Genomic DNA, 26,333 nt, shown 5'->3' on the forward strand with positions numbered 1-26,333 from the left:
TGTCACCATGCCTTGATATCCTAGAATTCTGCTCTACACATAGCTGTTGGCAGCCGTAGTATAGGGGTTTTTGTGGAAGAGATGGGTGTCTTTTTATTTTTCTGATTGATAAGGGGGGTTCCATACTCTGTAGCAGATGCAGTAGAAAATACTTAGTACACTGATTATTATGTAAGCTAAGTAATATACACCTTTTCCATTTTCATTATTTCTGCTGAGGTTTAGTATTAAGTTTGTAACAGACTCTCTGTCTATTTTCATTAGTCTGTTGATATAAGAGTAATTACAAACAGGTCAATCCACTCCCGGGGTTTAGTGAGTTAGCCACACAATTATTAAGATGCTGAGCTGTTGACTTCAGAGCAATGTTTTAGGGCTTTAGAAAGGTATGATTAATATATGTGAGTGTATTTCTCACATTAACTATTGAACCGAAGTCAGAGAAGCACAGGGTTCTGGAGTCAAAGAAACATGCTACAATTCATCTCTGTTCCTGCCCAGTGCAGAAACTGGCCTAGAAACTTACCTCTCAAACCTTATCTTTTTCGTTGGTAAAATGAGACTACTGCTACTTACTCTCACTGAGTTATGAGAATTACTTGAGATGATGCACACAAAGTGCTTTACCATAGCTCCTGGTGTGTAAGTGATCAATACGTATTAGGGGAACTAACTGAAATGCTACTTACTATGGATACCTGACCAAAGAGCTAAAGTCCTGAAGTGCCCTTGTCATGTCAGTATAGCAAAGTAGAAAAGCAACTTTGGGAAACAGAATCATCTTATTTTAAATCTTAACTCAGTCATTTACTGGCTATGCAAAATTTTTAAATGGGAATGGTAATATGATAATACTTAAGGCTTAAATTTAAGAATACATAAACACTATACAATTGTTGTATATAATTGTAAGTGTTTTCTCAGAGAAAAACAGCTAAACATTTGTATATAATTGGTATCAAACTTCACATATTGTGTTTTGTAACCACCTTCTTATATAACGATACTGGGAAGGTTGGTTATTTTTCTACTGCTTTGTTTGAGAGCATTTCTATTTTTAATTCATCTTTTATTCTGAACATTTAAGTGCTTTAATTCCTCCCATTCCTCACAAATTACAGTGTGAGAAACACCCTTACACATAATTATTTGGGATAACATTTAATTACATTCTCTGGACAAATTCCTAGAGTGGGTCAAAGAGCAAGATTATTTTAAGGCTCATAATGCTTATTGTCAAATTGTTTTCCAGAAAATTTGGATTAACGTACATATCAACAAGCAAGAAATAGAATTAAAAGTTTATAGTATAAATTCTGGATTTTATTTTATGTTAAAACGTTTTATAATTTGGTTTAAAAGAAAATTGCTCACATTTGTATTCCTTCAAGTATTAGTACGGCTTATCATTTTACATGTCAAAATTATTGTTTTCCAATACTTGTTTATCTTGAATTTATTAATTGTATGTTTATGATATCTTTGCAGATTAAGAATATTAACCATCCTTACATACATGTATTTTCCAGTATGTCAGATCATTATCAAATGTTAAGCTCATATCTTACTTTAAATTTGATTGTAATTTTGATACTGATCAGTATCTAAATACTTAAATCTATTAATCTTTCAATGATTAATTTTATTGCTGATTTACAAAATTCATTTTTTTAAAGTTTTGTGATTTAAAAAAATGTTTATTTTTACATATTAATTTTGAATTTAATACTTATTTAGATCTTAAGTCCTTTTTGTTATAAGATGTGAGTTAGACATCTAAAATATTTTAATCCCCTCGAACTAATTGACTAGTTCTTGTGAGACATTTGTACATTTTTTAAAAGACCAATATATTGTAACTGATTTACCTCTGTCATAACACACACACACACACACACACACACACACACACACACACACTTTTAAATTTAAACAATGCACAGATGATGGGGAATAATTCTGGAAAATCTTATACTAAATCTTCTGGAAAATACACAGTAGAAGCAATTAAATGGCACAAAGGAGGGAGATACCTCCAATGATCACAGGGAGGGCAAGGTCCTCCCTGGTATCAGCTTCTGCAGACAAGACCATGCATCCTCTGGGTTGTTGGAGGAGGAATTGTTTTTTTAATACTAAGCTAAAAGGTAAATATAAAACACTGGCCAAGAAGATTAATAAATCAAGATAATGTGCTGTATGTCCCATATCTTCTATGAAAGTTAAATACTAGGGTATCATTTCCCATAATATTACTAAACATAAAAACATATCATTCAAGTCCTACAGTTAGCAAAGAATTAACACTTTCTTTAGAAAATAACTACCCTAATAAATCCAGATAATTAACATTTGATTTCACATATAATTTCATCAATGAAAGCAGCCATATAGGTCAAGTTTAGTCCTTTATCTTGTAGTTTATCATCATTATCCCCCAAAGGCTGAGAAAAATATGTATGTACAGAATATTAATCCCTGTACATGATATAGAGGTAAAGAGCCATGAAGGCAAATAAAATAGTTGCCAATGCCCACATGAAAGATGCATTATAAAAGGCCACAGAGCCATCTCCCTCTTACCTTCTCCACCAAACGATCAGTGTCTCTAGCCTTAAGAGAAAGTTATTCCTGTTACCAACTGAGTTAAAGATGAACACCATCTGCCAATGCTAGTTTACACAGTCAAACTGAATGGCTTTGAGATTTAAATTTAATGAAATGCTAAAATATTCATGCCAAGATTTTCCTAGTCCATAATCTATTTTCTGTCTAATTTGATACTAAACATTCTGTAAGAGGAGACATCACCATTATTTGGAATATAGATGTATATTCCCAGGCTCATTATTGGCAACATCTGTAGTTATGTTAGCATCCCAAGAGATGGTAGAAGCAGTCAACTCTTCATTAATGGCTACCACAGAAATCATGGATTCTACGTCACAGGTTTATTTTTTCTAAGTTAGATTAATTGTAGACATTCTTTGTACACCGTCCACATCTAGGAGCCTCAGCTGGTAGGCAGAGCATGGCTTTTTCACAGAGAGAATTTTGCTTCTGAGGATCATCCTGTGGACTACAGGACCTTAACTTCAAGTGTTATTCGCAGTGTTCTCTACATCAATATGACAGAGAAAGGAAATCATAACCTAAACTATGTTAAAAGCAATCCCTCTCTACTCAAGACTTTTGCTTGCAGATAGCTCAAGTACTCCAGTTTATAAATTTATGAAATTGATTTCTACATTACAAATTTTCTTTTTGGATTTCTATCCACACAGGTGTGAGAGAACATTTTGTCAAAATGTTGAAAGTAAAATAATGTTGAAAGTAAAATAAACTTGCCTTTAAAAAATTAGTTCACTATTTTTATTGGGTGTTTGTGACTACTGCTAATTAAACAAATATACTTCAATCAAATGTAGTCATGGAATTTTGCCCTACTTTAATATTATCACAAAGAAAGCACTTTTGTAAGGAGAGTTTCAGAAGTGACAATTTCAGAACGTTTTAGATAGGTTGCCTAGATACCACACAATTTAGGTTATGATATTTAAATATACTTGGGTTCTTTAGAGTTAAATGGATAATATGAGTATGATGCGAAAAACTCAGAGATAATTTTGCAAATATTCCCAGTAACTGATAAAATATTCACTTTTTATTAACAATCACTGATACCAGCCAACATGCTATCTTTTAACATTTATGGTTGTCTCCATTAGAGATTGCTGAGAAACAAACTATCCCCAAACACTTTTTATTTAGCTCAGGATTCTGTGGGTAGGCTGAGCTGGGCTGGTTAGTTCTTCTGGGCTCAAATGGACTTCTTCTGGGCTCAGGTGAGTCTGTGGTTCCTGTTCTTTGTCACTGAATTTTCCCATATTCCTGCCTGAGTTGGGCAACTGGGCTCACTCGGCTCTGCTCTACATGGTCTCATCCTGAAGAACAGCTCTGACTTAGTCATATGGCGCAGGCACAATCCCAAGAGAAAGAGTGTGAGCCAAGACCTTCAGAGTATAAAGTTCAACACTGGCACATTTTCCCTTCCACAGCCGTCTACTAGCCAAAAGAAGGTAAGGCCAATTTAACAGCTTTTTCACCTCTTGATGGGGGGAGCTGCAAAGTCTCATTGAAAATAGAGTGGATACAGCAAAAAAAAAAAAAAAAAAAAAAAAAAGAGGAATTGTGGCCATTTTTTTTAAATTTAAAATGTCTTTATTCATTTATATGGTATATACTGTGCCTTACTAAAAAAACAGTAACATTTGTCTTTCTATCTGTCAAGCTTAACTAGGATATTCATGTGTCTTTTTCTTTCAGAGTATGTGTTGACGTGATATAGGAAGCAATATGCAAGAATCAGTTCAACAGGCATTATTAAATAATTTCACACAGAGGAATAATTTTGGATAAATGGTTAAAATTATAGATGACTCTTAGATGTGGGCACATAGATATTCTGTATACACCAATAAATTTAACAAAAGATGTGTTTGAACTGATGTCTAGCAACGAACTTGCTTCTGTGAATCTTCAAATACCCAATGCCAAATCTTACAGATCTAGAGAAGGGTTTTCTCTTTTTGAATTTTCTCCAACTGATTTTTTTCTAGCTGTTTTCTAGTAGCTGTTTGTTCTTTCAGTGATTCAATTGTTTTCAGTTTCTTATTCATGTTCTTGTTTTTTTGTCTGTTTGTTTTGTCTTTTTCAGGGTCTTATGGTCAATTTTCTATCTGCCACAATGCCTCTGAGATATTTAAGTGGAACCTAACCAAAAATACAAAGATGCAAGGAAAATAAGACCTGCAACACTGAAAGGAAAAGAAATCAACAGAGACAAGAGGGAGGGGGGGCGGGGAAAAGGAAGGGAAGGGGAAAGTCAAGGAACATATAGCAAGGACTCATGGACAAAACCAAAGGGGAAGAGCTGAGGGAGGGAAGGTGGGAGGGGGCAAGGGGAAGTGGTGGGGGGTAGGCAGAGACAAATGTATTTGAAAAAATAAATTTTAAAAAATATTATAATAAATAAATAAATAAATAAATAAAGAGATATTTAAATATGGCTTCTATTATAAAGCTTCAGGACAGCTAAATCTTGACTTAGCCTATATTTAATGTCATTTCTAATTTCTAGAGCTCTTAGCTTTCTCCATTTATATGTAGGCATTTGAATTGCATTCCAGCACCTGGAGAGCAAAACCTGTTCTGTGTTTGCCATCTTTCTCAGTCCTACAGTGCCAAGCTTTGCACATAGCAGCTTCCAACTAAAGAAAAAAATATGTCCTATTACTTTATTAGTATAACTTCATCATATTACATCTCAATGTTGCAGATATTTTTCATCTCTAAAATGTGAAGAATTTTAGTGTAATTAAATAACATGTTAAAAGTTAATAATTTGAGACAAAATATTCTAAAGATATAATTTATTGTTCTGAAGATAAATTCCAAAACAATCTGTCATGCCTTACCAATATACCTAGCTTACTAAATTATCATAAGCAGTAGATATATAATCAAAATAGAAGTTCACAGTGCTGACTTAAAATCATTCAGAAAAAGCTTACAAAATACACATGCAAGTTTAACACTTTTTTCTTAATATTATATTCTCAAGTTCAAGTTTAGTCAAAGTGAGATTTGGGAAATGACTATTGTTGAGCAGAAATGAAATGCAGGGTATCATTGGCGGCATGTGGTAAATTCTAGGGAAGCAGATATACAAATTTTATTTAATCTTAGTTCATTTTCTAATTATTTGAAGTATACTGCACTTGCTTTCCTGTATGGCTATCTTGAGGAACATCTGTTTTTCCTCAATTTTTCTTATAATTCCTCCTTCTCCCAAGTCACTTAGAACAACGTTTTACAGATAAGAGACTCTCTAAACATCCATTATGTTGATCATATACAGAAGAATAGGAAATAAACAGGGAGATCAACCTCTAATTTGTGAATACCCTAAGAATGATGGGCACAAAATAGTGACTCCTTTAAACAAAACTAAAGGAGAATGAAGAAATTTGGTGCATTTATCTCTTCAGGTATTTACTGAAGTTTGGCCTCTTTTATAATGACATTTTAATTGTGCCATATTTCTTCACTAATGCTTTGGTGATAACTAAAAAAGGGTCTGTGAAATTAATCCAAGCCAAACCAAAGCAAGCATCACAGAGAATGATATACAAGGTATGTCCAGAAAGTATCCAGCCATGTAGAGGCACTCTAGAGGCATCTATTGAAGAAGATACAAGAAACATTGTACATAGGACAATGATGCCTCTGTCCCCTTCAAAGTAGGCACCTTGGGATCTAATCGCCATCAGCTGCCCCACTGTTATTTTCCTGAATCTTATCAATGATCTGAAATCTATTCCTTTTCAAAGGTGATTTTAATCTTGGGAAAAGCCAGAAGTTGCAGGGTGCCAAACCTGGGCTGTAGGGAGGCTGAGTCACTTGGGTGATTTGATGTTTCACCAAAAAGCTCTGCACTAGACATGATGCATGAGCAGGCAGGTCGTTGTGATGTAGCTGCACTCACCAGTGGCCCATAGCTGTGACCTTCTGAATCATCCGAATAGATTCCAGGGAGGAATGTTGAAGCTTAATGCAGAATTCGATGCGGATTCACTGTTCCACTCACCCAGTCATTTTGAATGTGATGCCACAGAGTACACATGCTCACTCAAAGGCATCTACCGCTGCCACTGACTAGAACCATAAAATAGGCCTTGTTCATACATGTGTATTCCAGTCCACTCTTCTTGGCTGCCAGGTTGCCAGAATGTTGTGCAAACTGTTCTCGTTATATTATCAATGGTTGGATTTTTCCAGAAAAACCTCATATTCGCAAGTGTGATTATTAGCCATGCAGTGACAATGGTAGCAGTCATGCCTCATATAAGCCTGAAAATTTTTTTTACAAAGGCATTACTACTTTAAAAAGCAAGAAAAAAAAGAAAAGTAAGCTTGAACTCAGCCAGGATCTGTGTTGGAACACATCAAAAGGGTGTTGGACAACCACACTCAGCTTTGATGAGTTTAATTTTGAGAGATGGTGTGATTGCTCAAGCCAGGGTTTTTTTGTTTTTTGTTTTTTAACTGAAATTTAGCCCAGTTACTCACTGTTAATGAACTATAGTTTCAATGAAGAATTCTCAGCCTCCAAGTGGTTATAAGAATCAGCCATATAATCAGCTTTTACTATGTTCTAGACACTTTCATGTAGTTATCTCAGGTAGTCAGGAAAGAACTTTGTCAAGCAGACAACATGATTCTGATTTTACAGACAGGGAAAACAAAGCTAAGAGAGTTTAACCTGCTTAAGTTAACCAAATTAGAAAGTAGATGACCTGGAATTCAAATGGTGGTCCATTTGATATTAAAATTCATATATTCATTAAACCATGCTGCCTCTCAAAAAACATGAAAAATGATAGCATAACTCCTAAAGAAAATATTAATAAATAATTTTATATTTCAGATTTTTAAAAAAAATTCTGCTGTATAATATAAATAATGAGATACCTACACATTACTTTTCAATTTTGTGTCCTTAGATATGTCCATTAAACTGTGTGTCCTCTTATACTCTCCAGCACAGTATAGATTACTATTGAAAAATTAAAAGGTTTTAGAAGTTGTGGTCTTCAAGTAGCTTATTCCCAGTTTAATTTACATTACCTTAGGCAATCTTCTCTTGGATTCAGAATTATCTTTGGGAACAAAATCTTTAATGAGCCGAGATCGGTCATAATTAGCGTGTTCTGATTCATCCAGGTAATCCTTATCTTTTCCTAGGGCTACAAAAAAAGAAAAAAAAAGAAAAAAAGACAATTATACCCATTTTATCTTTTTTTTTATTTTCTACCTCTTTACAGGTACTAATCTTTCCTTTTTTTCATATTTTCCCAAGGCTCAGCCAAGTGTAATTATCTTATGGCTCATACATCTAATAAGTAAGCCAAAAAAATTAATAACATGAAAAGCTTAATCCTGTTAGTGGATTAATATTGACAGTAGAATAACTTTCATAAAAATTAAATGCATCTCTTGTATTTTAATGCACTTAAACTTTTTGAAAATAAAATTAGAATTATACAAATTTTATTGGATACCACTGCTTTTGAACTTGAATGTAGAGATAGTTGTAAAAAATCATTATCAAGAGATATTGTATACAAATATAGATATTTGTAAGAATTCAATAGATTTCTAAGCACTTATTTGATTAATTAAAAACTATGTACATTTGAGAATTTGTTTTCCTAAATTTTGTAAAGTTTTATAAATGGGAATTTGACTTAAGGGTGTAAGAAGTCTGAGAAACCACAGAAGAAATCCTAACATACATTACAAGGAAGATTTTTAAAAATCATGAACCAGATATAATCAATGTAAAAGAGTATAAAATACAAAATCTCTATTGTGGCTTTAAAAACTATTGACACACTTTAAAAAATTCATATTCTCTGTGACACAAACATCTCTTCAAATTCAAAAACAGCCAGATTTTTATATATTTAACTTATTTCAAATAAATCAAAATATTATGGAGTTATTTTTTAAAACTATTAATGAACTATTAAACACAAATTCTGACATGGACAACTATATACAGTGCTTTAAAGAACTCAATCATTTGACATAGATTTATGGCAAAAGAAAAAACAATTTTTATTATAAAGCATCCATTAATATCTTTATTAGTAAAGTTTAAAATCTGTTATAATGTGTTATGCTACATAAAGCTAGTAATAATTAGGTTCTTAGTACTGGTATGAACTAAGATTAGACAAGTCATATTATGTTTTAGGATATAATTAATTACTAATTATGTTAAAGTGCTCTAAGCATTTAGGGTTATACCTAGACCTATTAATATAGCTAACACTATCAACGGCTAACATTTATCGAGTACATACTAAGGACCAGAAACTTTACATGCATTATTTTTTTCAATCCTTATAACAACTCTACAAAGTGGGTACAATTTTTGTAACAGTGGAGAATTGTAACCCAACACACCATTATTTTGACATTGTTTCTATAAGAGCTGACTCTGGCTAATATGTAGCTTGTTGATGAACAACATGCTTCTATAAGAATCCTAGTAACTAACTTCAAAATTACAGACTCCAATCTTCAGTCATTCTAGATCTAGATGTGCTGACCTTCAACAATAAAGCCAGATGATGTAAAACTAAAATGACACACACACCAGACCATCACATGACCAGTTTTGAGGTCCTTACTGGAATGGACTGCGCTGGTCTTCTCATAGAAAACTTTTCAACCCCCTTCTCTCGAGCTCATGGTTCTGCTCTCCCTCTCCCTCACAGAAACCTCTGCCTCCACTGAGATGTTAAACTGAGCTCTGAGGTATAAGCCCCCATCTTTACAGGTGACCAGATACTTAAAAAAAGATCTTTCCATTACACCAGCACCTGTCTCTCAAGCATTCGCTTTCAAAATGGCAGGCATCGGGACCTGCATTTGGTTACATTTTTTACCTACACTGAATAATAAACTAACGCATATGGGAATTGAGGAGCATGCCAAAGTCACTAAATCAGCAGGGGGTGCATCCAGACCTGAAACACATCAAGACTTGACTTCAAAGCTGATGTTTGTGAATAAACATAATGTCTTCCCTAGATTTAGGTGGATTACATTTCATTCAGTCAATAATTATTTATTAAACACCTATAACATGCCAGACATTCTTTTAAGAGTTGGAGTTCTAGCAGCAAACAGAACACTGCCATCATGAAATATTCAAGTAAGAGAAGAAAACAGTAAAATAAAAAGTAAAATATTAAGTATGTTTTGTGATCAATGTATTGGAGAAAAATTCAGTCGGGAGGAAAGATGCCAGTATGAAAGGTGAAAATGTTATTTTAGTACTGAGAATTGTAGTGAGTTCTGAGCAAAGACCAGATATGGTAAAGCATTAAGGAGCCTGATGTAGCAGAATGACAACTAATATTGGTTTTAGGAAGCCCAAGTCAAAATCCTGGTCATGTCATTTATTAGCTTAATGGCAGTGGGTCATTTATAGTTTCTTAATATGAAAATTGGAAATAATAAAATCCTTTCATTTCAAGGAGTCAGAAAGACAATATATGTGACTTGAAAACATTAGGTACTGAAGAAATACAAATTCTTTTTCTTTGCCATTTTCTTAAACTCAGAATTCTAGTATTTAGGAATCTACCAAACAAAAGTGTAAATTGAGACTAATAAAAAAGACACATCTTCCATTTTAAAGCCTTAATGGATAAGCACAATGTAATTACCTTTAGTATACCAAGGGACAACTTAAAATTTCATTTTAAATCCCTTTTACATTCATCAATAGTATGATTTATGATGAAGACTTTTGTTGAGTTGAGTGGGAATCCATTAGGTTTTCTAAATTTTGTTTGTGAACCAGCATCAGCTCAAAGCTCAAGGGTACCAATCAGTATAGCAGGCCATTATGTTTGCAACATAAAACTTAGACCTATCTCTGGAAGTGTAATTTTAATAGCCAAATTATTTCAGCTCAATCATTCTTCTTTAATATAATGCCATTTTATTTCATCACTTTGTTACATTGTATTATAACTTCTGGAGCATCTGGAAATGGATGAGGTAACTTTTGGACAATGTTAACTATTCATGAGTGATCTTATTATTGGTCTCCATTTACTTGCAATTCTGCAACCTTCCCATTGTTAATGATAGTGTATTCCAGAACTGCCGAAATCGTTGAGGCTGAATATTAAAATAATAATCATAATGGCCTAGGATTATGGTCATACTTTATTACTTACATATTATCTCCAATATATATTCTCTTACTTGCATCTAACAAGAGTTCTTAATTCAATTTTGCTCAATCTTTACTTATATTATAATTAGGAATCAAACCATATTATTGATATTGTATGTCAGGAAACTGAGGCATAGATGGCATGTAGTTAGTATTAGAGTTAGTACCTGAAACTGTATCTTTTGACTGCTAATACATTCCATGATTTAAAATTATCATTTCACCAAACTTCAAGTAAAGAATAATTCCAATGGTCCATTCATGGATTACTCCGTGGTTAAAACATGGTGATAATGAAAACCCAGGCTTATTCTTTGTAGTTCTTTTGTTGCCGACTTCTCCCTAACACTGTCATTGTTCTAAAGTCCTGACACTAGCCAGTCACAGAGGAGCTGAATTTGGTAAACCCCACCACTAAACAAATCCTGCAGATAAACTACTTCCCACTATGTCACTGTTTAAATCTATCCACATGCATCCTTCCATACATTCACCCAGTTATCATTACCCAGTTATCCTTGAGTAGACAGTAATTGCTAGGTAATGGGAATAAGAAAGATATGAAGGAAAATTACTATCACTTGGTGAACTGAGTGTAAATAAAGCCATGTCCAAAGTGCTATGCTAGCAGAAAGGAGGAAGCACCTAAATGGCTTTATAACAGCAGTGTTAAAGTAAGCATTCTCCTGCTTCTTAACAGCGACAATTACTGGGTCTTCAAATGCTCAACAAAAAGGTTTTTCCACACAATTTAAATGAAAAACAAAAGGAACATAATCAAATTAGGCCCTCAGTGAGAAAAATAACAAATTAGGTCCTCAGTGAGAATCAATAAAAAAATTATTGATTCCCAACAGGTGAGAAAAATCACAGTGATGAATAACATCATAGAGGTCAAGGCAGTGAATTCTACAGCACTCTCCAAAGATATGTGTGTCAGTATTCTTTTTGTGTTTCATCCGTTTATCTGGCCTTTCACTGATCCTAAAATATTCTTTGAGTACCTACTATATGCCAGGTACTGTTCTTGATTCTAGGCTATAGGCATTAAAGAGACTGACAAAGCCTCAATCCTCTAGACACAGAAAGAGGGAGAAAAATAAATCTTATGATTTCAGGTAATATATACAACAAATAAAAATAAATCAAGATTAAGAGATACAAAAGGAAGCTTGTATGAATCCTCTTTCTATCATTGCATAGATAAGAGGCCCTGGGATATGAGAAAGTATATTATGAACAAGGAACAAAAAAAATTTAGGATTAGCTTAGCATTCTAAGTAACAGGAAGCATTAAGAAATGGCCTAGAGAGGCCAGGCCCAGATATCTTAAAAGATCTCGAAGCCACAGTAAGGAGTTTACATTTTAAATGTAATGGGAAATACGGAGGGATTTGAGTAGAGAAATAATGAGATTTAATTTCCCTCTTACTAAAGCTTCCAACAACTGCTGTTTGGAAAACAGACTATCAGGAGGCAAGAGTTGGAGTGGAGACAAATTAGGAGTCACTGTATTACACTAGTCTGCCAAGAGAGGGAGGCAGACTGGCCCGAGGTACAGCCGTGGGGATAGCACTTGTAGCAGAAAGTGGTGACCAGGGTCAGATTCTAAATACAATTTCAGAATTGAGCCCAGGCAACTTATTTAATGTGTTTAATAAACAATTGAAAAGATTTGCAGTGACTGTAAGACGGTCACAACTGGAAAACAGCGTGTTCTTTCAGTTCAGTTCCCTTGTTTCTATAATTCTTAAATAAACTGACATTAGTAGAATGTCCTTTTTATACCACATTAATAAGAAACATTGTTGGAGAAAGTAATACAAATTAGTAGAAATTATCTAATATTACAGAACAAAAACAGAATTAACATGTATTCATTTGACCATAACTGTTTTAAGAAGACCAGTGAAAACTTCACTAATCTAGACTATTACACTTATGGAAAGCAAACAAATGTCTTAGCTGGCTAATATAAACCACTTCTTGATGGAGGTGTTTCATAACAGTAGCAAAATGTTGACTTCACTGGTTTAGATGACAAATATATATATATATATCGGTTGGCTGGACTCAAATTGTGTTGGTTTTAATGAGCCTAATTTATTTCATGTTAAAGTTACCTGATTTTATGGCACCACAGGTATGGGCACAATCAAGCATGGGTCCCCTGTTAATATGAATTTCTCTGTCCTGGTTATTTTCTGACATTCTAATAAGAAAAAAGGGTGGGTGATACATAGTAGCAAGGCTTATAGGACTGATGGACAAAATTATTGTCACACCAGAATTTCAAATTCATTGTTACATGGATCAACACTTTTCAGAATGTGTGTGTGTGTGTGTGTGTGTGTGTGTGTGTGTGTGAGTCTATGAGTACATTTGGGTGTTTGTGTCTGTGTGGCTGTGAGTATGGGGTGAAACGGTTCCCTGGCTCTGTGGCCTGCTCTATGAAAAGTAGAATTAAAGGCTCAGAGATAATAATAAAAAGAAAAAGAAAAGAAAACCAAACAAAATTCTAAGCCTCTCACCTTGATTAGCTTTCTTTAATAGATTATCTCCAGGATATATTTTACCATACTACCTGACCCTTCAGTCCATCTTTTTGCTGCTTCTATACTGATACGTACTAACATCTTGCAGAGCTAGTGTCCTCTGGACATCACTTTTCACCTTCCAAGTCTCTGTCTAGTGCAGTAATGTGAATAAAACAGATTAAGGGATTAAGACAAGGGATTAAGAGAGAAGGCAAGGGATTAAGACTTCCTGAGTTTGAATCTCAGTTCTCCCTTGGCTACATAGCATTTATAAATTATTTTATTTCTTAGTGAATCTTAATAGTACCTGACCAAAAAAAAAAACATTATGAGAATTGAGGTAATGAAGGTAGAGAGTTGTGCAGTAAGAGTTCAGTAAATTATTGTTATTCCACTCTGCCATAAGTAAGAGTCACATTTTGTTATAATAGGAACACCCAGTTAGTGAAGATATCTCTAAGCCCAGCAGAATTTGGTGTTGAAAGATCAGCTTAGTTACTGCATAAAGCAATGAATAGATATTTGCTGAACCTCTATGACGATGTTCTTGCTAGGAGCTATGATGAAGCTATGCCTCTTCATTTAATTCCACAATTTTGCAAAGCATGAATGATTAATTCCAATTTACAAATGAAATTACAGAGGCTAAAAGAGGTTAATGATATGCCCTGGTCATGCAGTTAATAGGTACAAGAATGGAGATTTGACCAATGTCTATCTGGGAATTTTCATCCATACTATATTACAAATCTTGTTGGACAACCAAAGTGGAAATTTCCAGCTCTGAGCCAATCAACTGTGAATAGTCCGTCCTCTCTTGCTCTAATTTTGAACAATGAGAAATATCAGTCCTCAGTGAAATGCTGAAGACACGCAGTTCACTCTGCCTGTCTTCACAGCATTAATATTCTTATGGGCAGTTCAAAGTAGTTCACTGTAAAAAAAAAGGCCATTAATTGGTTACATCAGTTAGGTTCCAAAAATTGTATCACAGCCTATTGATACTTGCAAATTCCCATGTATTAACTAACCCAGTGTTAGAAGATGGTAATCTGAACTCTAAAAACAAAAATTAGAAAATGTAACTTTGATGAATTTAAAAAGGACACATGCCCTGGATGGTGTGGCTCAGTTGGTTTGAGAATTATCCTGTGAATTGGATGGTCATAGGTTCAATTCCCAGCACATGCCTGGGTTGCGGGTTTGGGGTATATACAAGAGGCAACTGATCGATGTTTCTATCTCACAATGATGTTTCTCTCCCTTGCTTTTCTTCTCTTCCCTAAGCATGTCCTTGGGTGAGGATAATTTTTTTTAAAAAGAGCTATTCCTAAAATACTCATGCCTATTCCTAAAAATATCCATGTTTTATTTAATTACACACTTGCTATATTTGATGTAATTTTGCTTGGCTTCTTCCTAAAGATGATTTTTAAAATGCATATTTTATATATATATATATAAATTTTATATATATATATATATATATATATATATATATATATATATATCTAAAATAGAATTTCCTAGCCAGGTTTTATATCTAGACTGATTCGTGGAATGTCTGGTGATATTACAGTCCACTACAGCGTCATTCTCCTCTTCATTATAAGGGCAAACACCTCATATGTACATGTTTTAAACCCGTACAAAGCTGTGATTATTCTCTAAACTTTAATAAATGAAAGAATGATGCTGGGAAATGCTAAACTATTGAGTGTGACACACAATGCCTGCAGAGACATAAGTGCAAGTCAGTGTGTCCAGTGAATGAGATGCATTGTACTAGAATTACAAGGGAACAATGGGGACAAGGCTTCAAATTGTATCGAGCACTTAGAAAAAATTTTCATATTTGTGATGGCAAGTTGTGAAGAACAAGAAGCCTGGAACTGAATAGACGGGTTTGCACCACTAGAGCGACTGTTAGGCTATTGACTAGTACTAGCGTGGGGGGTGACATGCCAACTGTACCACCTTCATGAATATTCTGGACAAGGTTTTGGTTCTTTTTTTTTTATCAGAAAGTAACTAACAACAGTAATCTCTTTCAGAATTAATTACTATAGAAAAGACCTTTGTATTCTGAATGTATTTGTTCTAATTAAATGTTCTTTTTGACGTTGTATGTGAAACGAATCTGTTGGTGGCTGCCTCCCTTTAATTAGGACACTTAATAAGCCTGCACTGTGTCTATGCCATATACACACACACAAAAGAGTATTATAAGAAACATGACTAATTCTCATTGTTGAAAATTATTAAAAATTACCTTAACAATGTCCCCTTAAAGAAACCAAGATGTATCTTTCAGGCTACAAATTTTTAACCGTGACTACCTTTACTATTTACCTGGGGAATACTTAACGATATGGGTATCAATTGCGCTCTCCAAACCATTTAAAACTGATTCTCTGGAGTTGGGAGTGAAGGAGTTCTAAATGCTCCTCCGTGGCCTGCATGCAGAGCCAGGGCTAAGAACTTGATGTGGGTAATGGAGCCAGGGCACCGATGTGTTCACTAATGAGAACTTCATTTATGCAGGCTATAAATAAATTCACTCCAAGGTTTTAAGATGAGTTTGGAGGAAGATTATGATCACTTTTTGATAAAATCTATCTTTAGTTTACTTGCATTCAATTAATGAATAAGAAAAGCCCCAGTTCAAAGGCACTGACCATGGGCAAGTCCAGTGAGCAACAGATTTTAATTAAGCCTTGCTCAACTGAAGAAAACCTTATGTGATGACAGAGAGAGGCCAAAGAGGGAGCGAAGTAAACTTGTCACTATTTTCCTATAATATAAATATATTGCCTACTAATGGAGTGTTAGAATAAAACTTTCAGTATCAATATTCAGTATATTATTCCAAATAATAGGTAACTATGAACTAGTTTTAAATTTCAGTTTTTGAAAACTATTCATAGATATGTGATATTTTGATTTAAATATGAGAGTTTTCTCTACTTATTCAGAAATTCTGACATAAATATTTTTCTTTACACATTCTTATTCTATAATATTTTAGATAAGAAAGAAAAAACAAACTGCAAGAAGAGCATAACAACCACAAATAATCTCACCACATGAGGATACCATTAGCTAGTATATTGATATATTTCTTTCTACTTCTTTTCCAATACATTCACAATTAATAATTAAAAATAAGAGGAGGTCTACATTTATATTTAAGCTATTTTTCCCCACTCTCAACATGCAGTAAATGTTCAATAAGCACGTAGATATTTTATAATTATTTTAACTACTTCCCTATTATTAGAATAGTCGATTTGCTTCCATTTCCAAGTTTGATACCTGTGAGAAAACAAGTATGTTTTTCATTTTTGATATTATTTATCTTGGAATAGATTTTTGGATGAAAAAATAAATGTCCCTAAAATAAATGTTCAGGAGTCCAACTCACAGCCCACAGGCCACATGCGGCCCAGGATGGCTATGAATGTGGCCCAACATGAAATTGTAAATTTACTTAAAACCTTTTTCTTTGCTCATCAGTTTTCAATAGTGTTTGTGTATTTAATTTGTGGCCCAAGACAATTCTTCTTTTTCCAGTGTGGCCCAAAGATACCAAAAGGTTGGACACCACTGTTAAGATACCTCATTTTGTCCATACAGTAAAACAACTCATCAAAGAGCCATTTATCAATTTGTTGATCAAGAAGCAGAGTCGAAAATAACTTTATAAATTGTAATTTGTCTCTTTGTTGTTCCCTATCTAACAATTTCATTAACACGATATTAAAAAACACACACATACACACACATCACCACTTCCTCATTATGTTGCAGAGTTTTATAACACAAAAAGTAAAGATAATAAAAATGTACAGAAGAAAAACATCAGTTGCAAAAAAATAACATAAAGACATCAGTAACAGCAGATGCTAGATGATAATCTCCAAATTCAAGGAAAAAATGAGTTTTAATCTAGAATTTTATTGCCAAGCAAATGCCAAACAATAGTAAGATCAAACTGAAGTCATTTCAGATATGCAATAACTTATAAAGTTTGCATATCACATCAACTTTCAGAGGTAGTTGCTTAAGGATATACTCTGGAAAAAAAAAGAGGGAAAACTAGCAAAGAATAAGTATGACATTAGAAATTGGAATTTTCCAGTAATCCAATGAAAAGTCAGTGGGACCAAAAATTTCTTAAAGAAGAATGAGATGGTGGATATAAAAACAAGAAACTGAAACATAATGAAAATATTTGGAAAAAAATGATATTTCTGTTCTCCCAAGAAGAAAGCAATATCAGATAACCTAGGAAAACAAAACTAACAATAGTTTGTGGTATAAACAATTAAGTAAATATAATGTATAATTTTGCCTATTTGTTGGAAGGCAGGAAAGGAGAATTGACTTAATTTTAACTCTAGGCAAAAGAGAGTGACAGAGATCATAACAATTTGGAACTGTACTACAGGTAGTTACTACATCTGCAGAAAACATTATTTTCATAGCTGTAATATATCTGCCAAGTGAGAAGTCAAGATAGGCTGTTGAAATGTGATAGAACATGATATAAAGATGCAAATATACTATTTATAGTTACAAATTTAGTCAGTAGAGAGGTTTAAATTTAAAATGGCAATATAGCTATGAAAAATTGAAAGGTTATACAAATGAGATAAACCCTCATCTAGTATAATAGGAAATCAACAACAGATAATGCTGAAATTTGATAAATCTAGACATAGTAATATAAGTGTACTTAATCATAAAGAATTGTAAAAAATTTCCAAAAGAAAAGCAGTATAAATGATTCATTTTCTTTGATTATGGGATTGTTATTCATCACAAGTTTACAAATATTATTTAAATGTCAAACAGTATAAAATACATTAATAATTTAACCTCATAATATTATACTCACCCAACATATATTAAAAACCAAACATGAATTTTCTTCTAAAAAATAATGTTCCAGGTTTGAAGAAGACAGCTTATCTTTAAGGAGGGAAAAAAGATAGAGGAAATATTAAAAATCAACTCACCTAAGCAAAAATCACTGAGGTCAGCAAAAGAGCACTTGAGTACAGAGTCTTTTTTATCCTCCTCAGGGTTAACTGAAAAAAAAGAAAAAAAGACAGTTGGTATACTTGAAAAATAAAAACATAATAATGATTGAAAAAATGACCATAGTGACTATTATCTGAATGATGGCCAAACATAAATAATGTTTTAAGTTAATAAGTTGAAATTAGTTATTTAAGATTAATATCTGTACTATGTTTTACAATGCCTTCATCTTCTTGAACAATCAGCCACTTTCCTCATTGGGCATGGATGTCATAAGACTTTGTATAATAGGAAATGACTTCACAATATTATTGAAAAGATAATCTTGGTATTTTTCATGACATCCAAAGCAAGAAGCAGCCATAAGGAATTATAAGGAAATGCATTCTAATAAGAACCAAGCCCCTTAGAAAGGGATGGGAAAATGAAAATACATTCTCTCCACTGAATGAAATACTGGCCTGGTTGCATTTTAACTCCTGACTCCTGTGAACATAATGGCGTGTCTCAGATTGGCAGATCTGTGTGCAGAAGAGTGCCCAAGGGCAGCCACAAAGTCTCTTTAATGTGGCATCCAGCTGGCTCTTCCCTATACCTCGTATTTCAGCACTTGTATTTATCCAAGGCTTCAAAATCCATATTTGATTGTCAGCACTTGTCCAACCACATCTTTGTGCAACCAATTCTTCCCTGTTTTATTGTCAATATTATTTAAAGCTTTTGGTCTTTTTAGGAAGTTGAGTTTATTATCAATGACATATCCTCTTCAAATAATGCTTATAAATTTTCACCAGCAATGGTACTGAGCCAACAATTCATAAAAGCTGGTCTGTCTTCCCCTGAAAATAACAGTTATTAGGTCTAGATTCGCATGGGGTTGGCTGCCTTCAAGGCAAGAAAGAACTGAAAACACATCTGACCAACACATAGACTTTCACCTAACTCACACAGGGTACTATTTTTCCTAGGCCAGCCTCCTTCCTAAAGAGCTTCATACATACTAGTGAAATAGATGAAGGAAAACAAGAAAGAATTGTTTGACAAAACCTTAGCCTTTACAAGTTGAACAAGAAAATGGGGCTCACCTTCCTCTGCTTTGTCAGCAGAGATGGAGGTCACAGACATGGGGGCCTGAGATTCACTCTCAGTGGCCTGGAAGAGGGAGGTAGACTGGCTCAGGCTCTTTGAGAAAGCATAGCCCTGGGTCAGGCATGGCAGGGATCGCCGGGATGGTTTCAATGACGTTTCTTTCGCTATCTCACTCTTGCTCATATTCATACCTAAAAATCCCAATAGGTGAGTGTTAGTAATCAGAAATATTCAGCAAAAACCAAAAAACTAATTTTTATTCTTGTACTAGATGCTTCTGAAAAATACTCTTAAAAAGCACCATTTAGGAATTAGAATTAGTTGAATTAGCTTTGTTTATATTCGAGTTTTTGTCAAATAGTTCTGAGAAATAAACAGCACTTTTTTTCCATTTGGAGTTTCACCATTTTTTAAAGAAATACATGTTTAAGTGTACTTGGGGAGTTGTGAGAACAATGATTTAGGTTGCCTTTGGATAAGTCTAACCATTTAGGTTTTCAAGAGAAAAAAGAAATAAAACATAATTCATAAACATTCAAATTGCTATTCATAAATGAAGGCTTTCTTTATGTGCCCTAGCCTCCCTTAAACACAAGCACACTGCAGTGACGGTGACCAAGAGGCCTGCCGGAGATGGTATAATGCAGCACAAAAACTGGTAAGCAGAGAGAGGCCCAGAGAACGCATTCCTGGGCTCTGTGTAGCAGTCCCTCCCCTCACGCAGTGAAGAATGATCTGCCACTCAACAGGACTCTGACTCCGAAAATGGAGGTCCCAGTGACGGTCTGCTGCAGCAAAGAATGCTCACTCCAGGGGGGAAATGAAACAGGACATGGATAAAAATTTGCTTTCTCAAGGTTATAAATCTAGCAACTGCCGAACTGAATGTTAATGCTATAGCTGTTGGACTCTAAAGCCTATGATCTTTCCAGAAAGCTCCATGGCTCCTCATGAACCCATCCTCACATGGTTTGTTACTGTTGCTTGGCTTGGTATAACTTTAAGCAGACAAATTTTAAGCGGAGTGCTCTGAATGGAGAAACCACAGAGCTAAAGTAAACCTCAGGACCTCTAAAAATTCCACATCCACATCTTAGTGAACTGTAGAATATATTTTGGTGAAAAAGGAATGCCTACCCACCATTCATCAAACTGCATTTCTTCTCTTTCAAACTTCACTATAAAATAACAGATATGGTGAACACATAATTTGCTATGAGTTAGCTATGTGTGTAACTGAATTACACGAAGTAAGTATCAATCAATATTTTTATAGGAATTTTTGTTCATTCAGGTTTCCATCATTTATTTAATAATTTCAAACTGTTTTTGAGTTCTTCCTCTGAGCCAGGCCTTAACTCAGTGTTGGGTGTGAAATGGTGCTCACTCACATGGAAAGCAGATACATAAAAGCAGATCTTTACATTAAAAACTAGTAAAAATGTACACATCAGCCATGCTAAAACCACCCAAGAGCTCCTAATCCAGATGGAAGTACCACTGTAGTCTTACCTGTGAGGGTCATCTGAACTGATTCTTTTTTGCATATTCCTTTTCCTATATTTTTATTATTTGTAATTCCTGGATTTAACACATTTTTTTCCAAAGGAATGGGTACACAAGAAAGAAAGTCTGTAGAAAACACTATACAAACTCATAAACACTAAAACTATTTGTCAAATGAACACTTAAAGAAAATTGAGAAAATGATGTTGAAGATGCAACAAATGGCTCTCCTATTGCGCCGCATTCCCTGTATCTCTAATGCAAATGCAGTTTCTTCATTTTCTGAATGACTGTTTCCAAATATATTATACAGATCATCTTTGCTGGTAACCAATATAATCAAAACCAAAAGTCAGATATCTTATGTCTGAAGAGTGCAAAGTTTCTTTTCAAAGTTTCACATCAACTGCCATCATATTCTGTTTGTCATAACAATCAGTTCTGTTCTTTGCTTGATGTGATTGACATTAACACTCCCCAGAGCAAAATCAGGCCTTTTTCTTCTATGTTTCAAAGTTCTAGTTCCTTATTATATGGTTTTACATGGCACCCTTAAATAATATTTGATAACTACCCATTTAAAGCTAATAACTAGAAAAGGGACCACAGTAACATGTGAACAGTAACATGAGTTTTGGTAAGCATATGCCACTCCTGAGTTCAAGGATAAACCTGTAGAACTGCAGAAGATGTGTCATTTCCTCTACTTCAGACAGATTTTTCTAAAACAACAATTAGTACCACTTCCAGCTATTCTAAGAGCATTTCATAAACGCGCACATATATATGAAAGGATCCAATGAAATGACAATTTCACTTGGGTATACACAAACATCCAAGAGGTAGAATTGCAAAACAATATTTTCTAGAAATTCATTCACATAAGTCATCAGACATCAAAAGAGAAAAACTTGCTATTCAGATACCATATAACTCAATGAGTTTTGAGCTGATATGGAGTTTTAATGGCAAAAAAAAATCTTTAGAAAACTTCAGACAGAAAATTGAGGAGTAAAGAAATTTGACTAATCTCAGTGCAAAACAAACATTTTTTGAAAAGACCACTCTTCTGATAAAATTTCTCTTCCAGAAAAGTAACTCATCCTAAGGACTCATGAAAGAAAAAAAATTAATAGAATAAACTTCAAAAATTCTATGAAGTTATTTGTTATAAGAATTTTTTAGTAAGATATAAGATATTGTTATCTAATAAATTTTACACTATGTCCACGAGAAGGAAATTTTAAAAATAACAAATATATCTGTCTGCCTCTTGTTATTCTCAAGAAGAATTATATGGTTTAGTAAGACTCCACACCTTCATCGGAAGTATTTTAGAATGAATGGGCTGAGGGTAGATGGTGCTTCAGGGTGCCATTTAATTTTATAAAACCCACTCACACTCTTCTATGATAGTGGATATAATCAATGCATATTTATCTAAATAATAAGCATGGGAGGGAAGCATAAATGGACACAAAATTTTCTTATTTTTTTACATGTCAATATCCCCATAGCTCTGTATTCTTCAAAGGAACATTTTTTAAATTGTTGCTTGAGTGCTGGAAGTTATTGCTAATGACAAAAGCAACATTTATTGAGAGACTGCAAAGCACCAGGTACATCCTGTATATTATTAATTCTCACAATAGTCTTGGTAGGACTTGCCATCTCCACTTCACACGTGAGAATCCTGAAACACAGAGAACTTCAGTAACTTGTCTCAAATCCAACATGCAGGAAGTGTTGGAGGCTGAAACAAATCTGGTGCATCTTATTCCTATGGCTCTGCTCTTTGTAATAAAATGTGCAACCTCTTTATATACTCAGACTTCTTTTACCATAGTACACTCTTCACTCACTTCTCAGTTTTACTCTCACTTTGAGCAAGGAAAAGTATGTATACTGTATCAGTTTTAGGATGACAGAGAGGGCTAACTCAGGGTAATTGATGAAAGTTTAATAAGGGAACTAGTTACAAAGGAATGGGCAAGATTAAGAGAAACCAGCAATGGTTGGTGAAGCTCTCTTCAACTAACAAGGATTAGAAAACTCTTATCAACCTTGGGCCTGCAAAGCAGGAGGGAATGAGAGCAGACATAGGAACCTGGAGGTAATTACAGCACCTAAGTGCTTAGATAGAGGTGTGTAGGCACTGTCAAACCACAGAAAGGAAGTCTGGGGGCCGAGGAAATAAAATACCCAACCTCTCTTTTGTCAATATCTGGTCTGCAGCTGCTGCCTCCCACTGGTTAAATTTAAACAAGGGCTAGAAGTTGTGCGAACAACTGGTGGTTATCATCCACAGACACCTGCTTCCATTAGGCAGAGAAAAAACAGAGCAGGATGGGTCTGGAGGGGTAAACTGAGATTATGCACTACAGATGAACAGATGTATAACTTCAGAGGAGCTTTCAGCTTAACTTTTGGGCACAGAAAGCAACATATGTACTTTTTTTTAACCACGAGAGAATACAATTTAATTTTGTGTGTGGGGGGGGAATAAACCATGCGTAAGATGCTTATAAGTTAACACGAGAAAGGCAGCTCTTGACTTTAATGTAATTTTGAGTTTGCTTGCTCTGTGCAAGACTACGCAGGAGGCAGAGGTGAATAATACACATTCAGTTTTTAAATAAGAGTGACTATCAAAATCAAAATTCATCTCATATCATTAAACTATATTAGGATGAATAAGAAAAGCTCTCCTTAATTTTAATGCAAAACAGAATATTGTAAGAAAGGCACAAAGTTACGTGGGGGTTTGCAAACTGGCGATGATGAAATGAGTGCCCTCATTTTTACTTTTACCTTTGTGTCCTATTCTCTAATCTCCGGGTCACACAGCCCACCCCAAATAGGTGAATTTCCCTTGTTATGCATCCCCTTAGAAACAAGTCCTTTGCTTTAACAGGACTTACCGTGTTTGCATTTATTTATTCATTAGTTAGTATTCAACACACAGTCTCTCCAGCTGTAAGGGAAGTGTCACGCGGGGCATGGGCCATGCTTGCCGTGCTCACAGGCACAGCGTCAGCACCCGGCGCAGGGTCTGCACACACAGTTTGCCAATGGCGTTTACCCAAGGAATGCCACTGATTTTTATTTATCGATATTGTATTCAGTAAATTTGCAAACTTGCTTATCACTTTCAGGAACAATTTTGTAGGTTATTTGAAATTTTCTATATAAATTATCATATTGTCTACAAAGAAAGGTAGTATAATTTCTTACTGACCAACTGAATACCTTTATTTATTTTTTCTATCCTCATTTAATTTTCTAGGACTTCCAATGCAATATTGAGTAAGAGTGATGGAAGCAATCTTGCATAATTCCTGATCTTAAGGGAAAAGCCAATATTCTCTCATGAAGTGTTTTATAAATGCCTTATGTCATATGGAGGAAGTTTCTTTCCACTCTGAGGCTGCTGAAGCTTTCATCATGATGGATGTTGAATATTTGTTTCTGCATCTGTTGCTATATCATGTAGTTTCCTTATCAAGTCTGTTAGTGTGGTATAAATTCCTCTTACTATAGCACCTGCCCTTCACATAAATATAAGAAGAAATATTGCTGACGCTCTCCAGGGCAACCATAAAGCTTTCTCTTCCTACATTCCACCTCCAAGGTAAAGAGGCCCTGGTAAGGTTCTAGTAAATGCATACTTTTGTTCCAGGGTCCTTAAGAGTGAAACCAATATGTACATTGACAAAAGTCATAAACACTGACCAATGCAGTCTTTCTTGGTCTCACTTTTTTGTTATACTTTCCTCCCATGTGTTAAAGCTTATGAAGGTGACGTAAAAACAGCATATGGCTTTTGCAGCTAACCTTCCTGAAGACAGTTTAACCAGTTTAGAATATAACATAGGGATATATTTTCATTTTCTATCAAGATTTCTTTGGGTTTTCAAAAGCTTTAAAAAAGAAGTAATATTACAGTTCAAAATTAGATATAGGCATAGAAGAAAGAAACAGTTCTGCAATTATTTTATATCTTAAAGCAGAGCTCAGTTCAGCAGAACCAATACTTTCACCTAAAATTTTTAGGCCACAGCCCTAGTTAGAAAGAACTAAAAACACTGTTTAGCTGAAGTGTATCTTATCTGCATTTCTTTCCCTTGAATCTACTTTAAGATTTGAAAATAAATCTCCTGGGTATCAACTAGATCTTTGTTTTGATTCAAGAAATGTTTACAAATCCTCAGGAATTCCATACTCACATTATTTGTCTAGTTCAGCAGAGTTATAGAAACTTACCAAATGAAGAGAAATAAGATCATTCAAATAATGTCTAAGGGACAACAAACATTTTTATATACATATATATTAGAGAAGAAAAATAGCTTGAATAATCTCATCAAGAATATGATTAGAGTATCTAGAGCAAGGCCACTTGCTCTATAAAATGGAAATTAGTAAGGAAGCAATTGCTAACTTATACAAAAAATCAATGTCGAGCACTTCAATCATTAGAACAGTAAGAAATCGAAGCATAATTCATTTAATTCAGTCAGAGTATAATGTCAAAAACCTCAAAGGAGTTTCATCACCTCCTAATTTCCTTTTAAAAGCTATCTGAATATAAATGTTCTAATCTTGTCATCATAGAATGAATAATGTATTTTAATTGACAGACTGACATTATGGAAAAGAATGCTTTCAGAATCACTCCCACTGTGCAGAGACTTAATGCCCAGTCCAAAGATAAAGGAAAAGAGAACATGGTCCTTTATTTTTCTGGTTTTCAAGCACTCACTGGCCCTTGATAGTTTTTCTTCCAAAGTGCCACACAAAGGAAAAAAAAGAAATGCTCTAGAATTTTCTATTCCCTGAAAAGAAAATGGACTGATGGATTAAGAAGTGCCACTTTTTGCAATGAGAATAATGAAAAACAAAGGACTGTAAAGTCAAACAGATTCAAAAGGCAGAAGCCCACCAGCTGTTTTGTCTTTTTTTAACAGAAATTATACCTATCATTCCTGATTCAGATATAACTTTTCAGCAAAAGGTTTCTTTTTAGCTTAGTGACTGGATTACAAGCCCTTTGCAGTCAAAAAGCCCGCAGTGGGTAAACTGATGACTGAGGAATCAGGAAAGGTCACAAACACAGTCCTGGTTATAGCACTGAAACTCTGAAGGTGGCATCTTCAGTTGGGTTTGACAAGGCTTTTTTGAACACACACTGTTAGGGAACACACAAGTGTTAGGGAAATGAATGAGTGCAGCTAGAATACTAACTTCTGAAATTTTTGGCAGGTCTAAGGTGTGGCATATTTCCGTATGCTGTTTGGTACAGTGGTCTTAGAGAAGTTCTAAGAATATTCAGC

General features: G+C 34.3%; 1 protein-coding gene across 1 annotated transcript in view; it reads right to left on the reverse strand.

The window, feature by feature from the left end:
• ANO3 (anoctamin 3) overlaps positions 1 to 26,333 on the reverse strand; it is a 286,782-nt gene that overhangs the window by 117,864 nt on the left and 142,585 nt on the right. Inside the window, exons 2-4 of the mRNA XM_054585980.1 lie at positions 19,491 to 19,685; positions 18,381 to 18,452; positions 7,690 to 7,808 (exon numbers count right to left, since the gene is read on the reverse strand). Coding sequence (XP_054441955.1) covers positions 7,690 to 7,808; positions 18,381 to 18,452; positions 19,491 to 19,683 — 384 coding nt within the window. The 5' untranslated portion in view covers positions 19,684 to 19,685. The remainder of the gene's footprint in view (positions 1 to 7,689; positions 7,809 to 18,380; positions 18,453 to 19,490; positions 19,686 to 26,333) is intronic.

The sequence above is a fragment of the Pteronotus mesoamericanus genome, unplaced genomic scaffold, assembly GCF_021234165.1.
Source record: "Pteronotus mesoamericanus isolate MK-2021 breed Mesoamerican mustached bat unplaced genomic scaffold, CSHL_Meso_final contig_90, whole genome shotgun sequence".
Taxonomy (NCBI): Eukaryota; Metazoa; Chordata; class Mammalia; order Chiroptera; family Mormoopidae; genus Pteronotus; species Pteronotus mesoamericanus.